The 9,197-nt window shown below is 36.1% G+C and overlaps 1 protein-coding gene across 1 annotated transcript in view; it reads right to left on the bottom strand.

The window, feature by feature from the left end:
• Positions 1 to 480: 480 nt before the first annotated feature.
• LOC104470850 (alpha-mannosidase 2-like) overlaps positions 481 to 9,197 on the bottom strand; it is a gene marked incomplete at its 5' end in the record, with an annotated part of 39,615 nt that continues 30,898 nt past the window's right edge. Inside the window, 3 exons of the mRNA XM_010085923.1 lie at positions 481 to 633; positions 1,562 to 1,672; positions 6,000 to 6,194. Of these exons, the coding sequence (XP_010084225.1) occupies positions 481 to 633; positions 1,562 to 1,672; positions 6,000 to 6,194 (459 nt within the window). The remainder of the gene's footprint in view (positions 634 to 1,561; positions 1,673 to 5,999; positions 6,195 to 9,197) is intronic.

The raw sequence follows: 9,197 nt of genomic DNA, 5'->3' as shown, positions 1-9,197 counted from the left end.
TACAAATGATTGTAAATATTTGGACATTAGCTACTACACAAGAACAATTCATTCCATTTTATTTCCAAGAAGCATCAAGACTTTCTACACTGAATTATTTGTACATAAATTCATCAAGGATCAGCAAAGAAGGCTGTTTAAAACCCAGTCCCCCCTTTATGAAAATTAAACACCAGAAACATCATTAGTTAGCATTTAACCTGAGATTTAATCTGTTGAGAGGTTAACATCCTTAGAAATTTCTTCACTTGTTGCATTAACTTAAACTGACGTTGCTATTTTATGGAAAAAAAACCCAAAACCAAACAAAAAGGTTGCTTGCAACATGGCTTTTCACTGTCTTGGTCAAAAAAATTCTAGATGCATGTTTTTCTCACAGTATCCAGAAGCTGGAATAATAATAATGTGCTTTTTATTGCACGTGAAACTTAGAAGAGATATAATTGCAGATTTTTCTTCTCTGAGTATTAAAGCCAGATTTCATCTTAGGCGAATCCGGAACGTACTTATCTCCATAGAACTCATATTTATTTCACTTATATTTCTGGCATCCAGAGGTGAATGCATCAAAGATAAAGATGCAGGTGTAAGACTTTCCACTCTGAATTTGTTAAAGAGTTTATGCACCTTTATCTGGAAAGAAAAATAAATGTATTTAGAAATTACAGTATGTACCTTAAAATCTACTTTAACAATGATCCAAATGATTTATCTCCTTACAGGCATCAGCACAGCAACACTTCCACCAAAGATTATGAATATTTTTAAGCACCATATCTCAAATGCTACATATCACATTGTATCTTTTTAAGTAGTGTTCACTTCCCACATTTCAAAGCAAGCAAGTTAAATCATTATATTAAAAAAACTGATCAGAAATATTTGGATTAAAACTCTTCTTGTTTCTAAACAAAACAACACTTACTTTTCTGCTTGAAGCAAATCTCAATCCTGTTTCAAAATTTTATTACAAAATTTCTACAGATTCATAACCATCCAGTTCATCTGTAACCCTCATAACAAAGTTGTATAATTTATATTTCATAATTTTATGTATCACACCGATTTTATAGCAATTGCAAAACACTCAGATACTTGCAATGGTGTAGGTCATGTAAGTGAGCATGGGTAGACAAAGAACATCCTATGATTAGCAACAGTTTTCACAGTAACAGTCACGCAATTTGTGGATATGTTAATAATATTCAAAACATACACTGCCGAATATGTAATTTGACTCTTTTTACTTATTAAAGTTCTAAAAAATATTAAAAATTACTTGAGAAAGACTGATCCATGTTATAAAAAACAACATTTACAGGAAGTTAATGAGCCTAAAACTGACCTAGAAGTTTATTTCTTGATACTTACACGGTCATTCCTACACACCAGCAGATCCGTATCTTTATACAACAGAAAGCAGCTTTCAAGATGAACTTAACTATTACCCTGAAGCATAACCCTTGAGAAGTAACTACGTAGACTTCAGATATAATTTGACTTAAATATCAGTGTTTCTGCAATACTTGTAAGTTAATCTACCCATAAAATATCAGTATACCTTTCCCTGAGTAGTGGAACAGAGCAGACCCATCTCTCTGTTTGAAAATCTACAGTCAAATCCTTTTCTGTGAAGGATCAGAGCAGCTTCATCAGACGGCTCAATATCTACCTACAAATAAACAGAATAAAAAAATCACTCAGAAAGTAGCAGAGGCAGAAAGACACTTTAGAACCTCATAAAATTATCATTACCTTACACTGATAGAGCCTCTTACGCCTTAAATAATGTTCAGCCCAGACTGAACAGTCATGTTTCTTTTAATGCTTATGAGACTAAACACAGAAAGAACCAAACAGCAAAGAGAGTTGAGATATACAAAGTACTACAAAATATAAAGGTAAGCTGTTGACCAAGGAATTCAAAGCTCTATAGATGCACATGTAGAGACTCGAAATTTAAGTGTAGTTGTCATAGTTGTATTAAATGGCTTCCCAGAAAAATTATATGGCAAAACCAAAAACAAACTAGAAATTATATGTTAATTACAGTAGCAAATTTTAAACACTCATTGTGACTATGCTGCATCAAGCTTTCATTTTGCAAAGCTGCTCTCTTAAATCTAACTCAGCTTAAGGTGTACAGGAAACCGTACACTGAAATACAATGTTTATAGATAACACAAACACTGCTCTTAAGCCTCAATAGACATTAAAGAGTATCCCAAGAGTAAACCAAAATCTCAACTTCTTAGTTTGGACCAGATCACTTAGGACAAACGGTCACAAAGATAGCATATAAATGCCTCAAAAGCAGAATGTCGTTTTTATATGTACTGCAGAAAACAAAGTCATAGACTAGGACTGGCTGGGTAACTTCAATTTACACAAAAACTTTATTTTTTTTTTTCCTTTACACTAAGATGTAGAAAACCACTCTTGATGAGCAAAAGTAACAGAAAAGAAACTCTTCAAATTATAGATGAATGTGCATGCAAGCTATCTTCACACTACACAAGTGGCACAAGATGCCCTTCATGCTGCAAGCTGTTTGCTGTATTGCTACACTCACATTAGTAATTTATCTTCTATGATGCATTACTTTCTTTATTTCTTTTTTAGTGTTTCACACTGTTCAGCTCTTTACCTTATTACATACATTAAGAGCATAAAAAGATGGTTCTACATGCAGCCATATCACCTCTTCAGGCCTTTTTTCTCTAATTTATTTCTGGTTTACTTGGTTTTGTACTGCTAAAAGTCTCTGCCACAAGTTAGCTTAATTTCTGGTACTTCAGTAAGGACCTACTGCCTTGGAGAAACCTACACCAACAAGCTTTAGGCACTTCGTGATGCTTTAGCTCTTGAAGGTACAACGAACTAACAGGCTTCAAAGCCAAAACAAATTTCTCCTAATAAAGGAGATCTTGGAACAGCTTGAACCAGCTAATAATCTACTCCATAACATACATGCCATGCCAAGTATATAGGTGAGGACCCTTGGGAAGATCGTCCCTTTTTGGTTCCGGATCTCTTTTGCTCCAGGTCATCTCACTCCAGGTGGTCGCTCTCCCAAGGCCTTTCCCACCCCACCCCGGTCAGCTGTCACTCTGGGATGCTCGGACTGTTATGTGTGGTTTTGGGACTCTCCTTGCTCTGGGATCATTAGCTGGGAACAGGCTGAGCCTTGGTCATCGGGCGGGGGGCAGTATCACTGTGTATCACTCATTTGTATATTTGTATATAGTATTATTTTCAATATTATTGTAGGTTAGTCATTAAATTGTTCTTATCTCAACCCACGAGTCCTTTTTTCCCTTCACTCCTTTAATACTCTTCCCTATCCTAGGGTGGGGATTGGGTGAGTGGGTGTGCGGTTTGGCCCCCAGTCAAGGGCAAACCCATCACAACATTCTGAACATGACCATGCTAACTGCATGAAAACCTGTAACAGATTTCTCGATTTTCAACAAACAACAACATCCTTAATCTTGTAAAACTTCACAGCATTGTTATATGACAAAAATTCCCCAGCTACTGGACTATCAAATCTCTGCCTTTCTTGGAAGAGCTGCCAAAATTTGATTTGATTTTGATCTCTGAGAAATAAAATGAAGTTCTCACATCAGGCTTCTAGATGGAAAAAAAATTCTGTTAGCCTTTCTCATAACCAGTATCCCAGGGCAAAGATGCTAAAATTTTTATTAGAAAGAAAAAACAAACTTTTTTTTAATCTGATTACTGTAAGCCACCAGACATGCATTGAAGAGTCAAGCAACATGACAAAATATGTATTTATATTTAGCATAAGGAGACAAACTTACTAAATTTTAAAATCTTGAGGCTCAGTCTATTTACAGTAGGCAAAATCTTTGTCAACTTTAAAACTGGAGCTTTATTAAAATTTTCTTTAAATTTAATATTCCTAGGGCATTGGTCTTCCATGACAAGATCACATATTTTACAATTATAGCAATATTCTTCCAACCGAGAGAAGCAGAGTTAAAAGGGAAACTAGGAATTCCCTTACCTTTTTTCTCATTTATGCTTGAATGCATTTTCATGTGTTCTGATTTCTACCCTAAATCTTAATAACACTTTAATTTTGTGCCCTTTTATGTGAAATTGTAATTACAAAATTCCTTGAAAATCAACTTAACAGCTAAAGCAATGGAGAAGCAGTCTACATTTCTGGAAAAAAATGCATTGCATCAATCAGCCAGAATTGTGACACTTGTCATTCCAAATCTTGTAAGGCAGAGAAAGCAAGCAGAAAGCTAGGAGAGATTTTAAAAGGTCATTTTGGCATGCAAGAAATTGTTTGCAAGGCATAGCACCATTTCTGCTGTTGATAAGAACAGTTCTGTACCTATAACGATAGTACTCCTATCCTATGACTACTGCTAACTTTCACCCTGAAGTGCACAAAGTAATGCTGCAAGGTCAAAAGCTGTCAGTCAAGTAATCATTGAAATACACAGTTGTGGACAGTGAAGAGATCACAGCCTCAATCAATCCCATACCAACTGGGATAGTGTGGCTGGTATAGTCCAGATAAAATCGTAGAATTCACTTATGAGTAGGTAGATTGAACTCAAAAAAGCAGACAGAGTCAGCCTTCCATTTCACAGGTTTCATGGCCACAGGATACAATCAAGGGGAGGAAGTTTAGGCCTTGAAAAGTGAGAGGGGACGTGTTTATGAACATCTGCCCCAGAATGTGTCGCACTGCAGCAAACAGGTGTTGCTGAGCTGGCTGAGGTAAATTAAAAGATTTTAATGAAGTGCGGAACATACACTTCACATGAAGCTTTAATTCAATACGAAACTTCCTCCTAACTCTTCAAAGGCATGACCCGCAGAATCAAGAGTTATTCCACTTAAAATTCAAAATAAGAAACAGTCACAGCTGAAGGAGTATATATGAGATTGAACAACTAACAGAGAAAGTGTGAGAAAGAAAACTAACTCTTCAAGTGTTAAAATAAGGATTAAAACTAAAAATGAAGAACTATGATGAAACAGTAGCTAACAGCAAATTTTGCAGATACGACAAATATAATCTGAGGCTATTATAGATGAGCAGTTCTACCTCAGCAACCATGGAGACTCTAAGGAAGAAGGGACAACCGTAGGTTGTAAGCATCTAAGTATGGCAGAACTAAAAGGATTTCACCTGTGGTAACAGCACTGGTGAGTGATACTGCAATACAGTACAAAGTTAATATGCCCACATTTCAAAAGATGTTGATAAAATAAAAATAATTTGTTCAAGAGCTGGCAGAAGAAGGATGCACAAATAGGTCTACTTCTATAGTTTATCAAACAGAAAATTGAAACAAGGTGGTTACAATTGTGTAAGTTCCTCTGCAAGGAAAAAAAATACTGAGCACAGAACAGTTTTTTTCTTTGGGTTTTTTGATGGGATTTTGGGTTTTTTGTAAACCTACCAGAGACCAGTTTCACAGGAACCAAGGATAGTAAGGTGATGTTAGAATAATTAAAATAGGTCTCATATTTAAGCTTTACAATATTTTAATAATTTATTCCTATCTATGTAAAGATGTGGTAGCTTTTCTTTAAGTCTTCTCAACAGAATCAGGTGGGTTTAAAATTATATGCTTAATTAAAAACACAAATCATTGTACTCAGAACAATGTCTAATGACCCTAAATTCAGTTCCTCTCGATACAGAAGAGGCCAAAGCATATGAACGTTTCTGCTCTTTAACTTTGGGAACACATTGAAATGTGCCCCCTTCAAAGAGAAAGACACACTATGAATATTATTATGTTGTGATTTTCCTGTATTTCACATTACTCAAACAGACACAAGTCTCTAGTTCTTGAAAAATTTAACAAAAACTAGTCATCACGCTGAAGTTTTATCATATCATATAAAATCCCCACAAATTACTTTCCTAGAATAAAGTATTTAATTAGACTATATTAATAAGATATATCACCTGTTTGCTCATAAAAATAGTAGTTTGACCTTACCTTTGATTGGATTGTCCTCAGATTGACTATATGCATGTCACAAGGCATGGATGACATGAGTGGAGAAAAACTATGTAGCAACTCTGGGACACCCGAATCTGCATATGTTGTCATTGGAATTGAAGGATAATTTAAGAAAGAAGAAGTCATATGGCTAAGAAGTGAGGGAAAACTGACTGATATCTTCTCTTCATTCTGAAAAACATAAAAGAAAATATTTGCAAAATCAAGTTAATATACCATGATGTCTAAATTTTGAAACCCACTTACTTTGTATATTATTCTATTAATTTAATAGAAATTTTTAATTTATAGCCTGTCTGTTTAATTACTTTTGGAAACTTCAGATCATCCACTAATTCTCTTCTATTCCTAGGTATACTTTCTGTTTTCACAAGTCATTTGTACATCTTTCAAAATTATCATTAGATGATACCTGTCCTGGGTTAAGCTGAAACAAAGTTAACTTTCTTCATAACAGCTAGCAAGAGGCTATGTTTTGGATTTGTGCTCAGAAGAAAGCTGATAAAAAGTGATATTTATGCGGCTGCCAAGGTCATTCAGCTTCTCTGGCTGTCTGCAAACAGGGGAAGCTGGGAGGGAGCACAGCCCCAGTGACTAGCCCAGGATCTGATCTTAGGTTCGAGATTGAGACCCAGAGTGGCCAATAATCTATTCCATAACATACACGTCATGCCCAGTATATAGGTGAGGACCCTCCGGAAGATCGGACCTTTTTGGTTCCGGATCTCTTTTGCTCCAGGTCATCTTGTTCCAGGTGGTTGCTCTCCCAAGGCCTTTCCCCCTGCCCCACCCTGGTCAGCTGTCACTCTGGGACGCTTGGACTGTTATCTCCATTCTCTGAGTGTGGTTTTGGGACTCTCCTTGCTCTGGGATCGTTAGCTGGGAACAGGCTGAGCCTTGGTCATCGGGTCGGGGGGCAGTATCACTGTGTATCACTCATTTGTATATTTGTATATAGTATTATTTTCAATATTATTGTAGGTTAGTTACTAAATTGTTCTTATCTCAGCCCACGAGTCCTTTTTTCCCTTTACCCCTTTAATTCTCTTCCCTATCCTCAGGTGGGGGGGGAATTGCATGAGTGGGTGTGTGGTTTGGCCCCCAGCCAAGGGCAAACCCATCACAATAACTCATTTTATACCATTCCTCAGTTTTCTGTGTTAGCCCTTGATGTGTAAACAACGTAGTTTAGAGAATGAAACTAGCTACTGCTGTAGCAAGTTGCTCCCACCTATTCAGTATCTACTTGGATACTGACAGTCAGTCTTTTGTAGGCTTCCTTTTGTGCATAATTTTCTGTCCTGTATTTCTTACCTACGTTCTTCAGATTCATCTAAGTTGTATTCTACATCCCTCTTCCTTTTGAAATTAAACTTCTTAAATGCTGGAAGAAATTACAACTAGCACCTTTGTCTTGGTCAACAATACAAAGGTTTCTTTCAGCAGTTTTATTTTAACATCATGCCAGAAGGAACCGAAGAGACTCTCTCCCAAGATTTTTTGTACTTTGCCAAGTTTTGTATTTGCAGTGGTTTCACATGGCTGCACAAGCCGTCTTACAAACCCAAGATGACTAAGTCCTACATATTCACAACAGCTAGTTAAAGCTCCACAGAAGCCAGAAACAAAACCAAAGGAACTTTAAAAAGACAGATTCTGTTTTAGAATTCAGAAACGATAAGGTAGAAATGGGTGAAAACTTATTTTGCTCTTATTTTTCCTTGAATACTTAATCAGATAAATCCCTGCTTGTTTATAGTTAAACAGGTGATTTTTAGTGAAAACTTTGCAGAAAGTTTACTGAAAGCATAGTATCTTAAGCATTGATACCTTTAATTCGCATTTTATGATAGGCTGAAAACAGGGAAATAAAAAATAAATGGGAAATACTTAAAAGCAAAGGGGAATATTATTTACCAGCTTGTAATGGACAACCATAGCAGTAATTCCTGTTTTGGGGTACGTATGCATGTACGCATATTTATTTATACTTCTGCAGTAGCATTAAATACATCTGACAGTGTAGCAATTGAAAATATGTCAGAGCTGAACTGATGCAAGATAATAGTTTCTGCTTTATTCTTGGTCCTTTTCTTAGTAATGACTAACACTGTTTGACTCTTTGGTAGCTACTAAGGACCGAGGCTAGTATTTTTACAGATCTATTATGACCCCCAAACTACTTTCCAAAAATAGTAAGAGTTGATAGTTGTAGAGAATTGCTCCTCCGTGCACCTCAAGACATTTATTTATATTGAATTCCGTCTGACACTTTACTGCATACTTAATCAGTCTTGAGTCCTCTAAGTCCTCAGTTAGCCTTGATTTTTTATTACCTTGAAGAGTTCAGCATCACTGGTAAACTTCCTTGGAATGATTTTCTTCTTTTTCAATTAAGTATGAACAAGGTTGTTCTCAAGTAAAGCTGAAGCTAAAAGTCTTCAGTTCAAGTGACGGCATGCATGCTCTGCCCTCAGGGAAAGTTACCTGTATACCTGTTCTTTCAAGGAAAAATTCACTGTTTCAGCCCAAAAGGAACACTGTTTTATTCTGTAGCCATAGATTTGCTGAAGTCAGTGAAAACATTTTATCGTCAGTTTTCTTACTATTATTCAATCATTTTTTTCCCTGTAAAGTAAGTTGATTGCTTGCATCTGAGAACTTAAAGGTCTCCTAGAATACCTTACAGATTATACATGAATCAGTCAAATAAGTTATTAATCCTAGTATTTAAAACAAAAGATGTATCAAAAGTCTTTGCAACTGGTTCCTAGTTCTAGGCATATTACCTGAGAATGAGCAGGACAAAACTACTGTCCAGCAACAACAGTTATTTCAGATCAGTTTTTCATACCCATTTTCAAACAATGGGCATTGATACTCAAAGAATTTGAGAACAGAGGTTTTGCCTGAACAGAATTCACATTCAGCCATTTCCTCCTTTACTTTCAACCATTGCCTAACATATGCTACAAACATGTCTTAAGTAGGAAGTTCATGCCCCACATCCAACAAAGTTTCGCTCAACTTCAGATTTCTCAGATTTAAGGGACTCCAAGGAACTGGAGAAAGGAAGGGTAAGCCTTCACAGAAACAACTTTTTAAAATCTTTTATCTACATGCAAATTCTCACTGTAAGACATCCCAAATACCTACTTGGAGAAGGGCCACAGT

The sequence above is a fragment of the Pterocles gutturalis genome, unplaced genomic scaffold, assembly GCF_000699245.1.
Source record: "Pterocles gutturalis isolate BGI_N339 unplaced genomic scaffold, ASM69924v1 scaffold31535, whole genome shotgun sequence".
In the NCBI taxonomy this organism is placed as follows: domain Eukaryota; kingdom Metazoa; phylum Chordata; class Aves; order Pterocliformes; family Pteroclidae; genus Pterocles; species Pterocles gutturalis.
The sequence above is the reverse complement of the archived record's forward strand: the minus strand, read 5'-3'. Positions and strand labels throughout refer to the sequence as shown.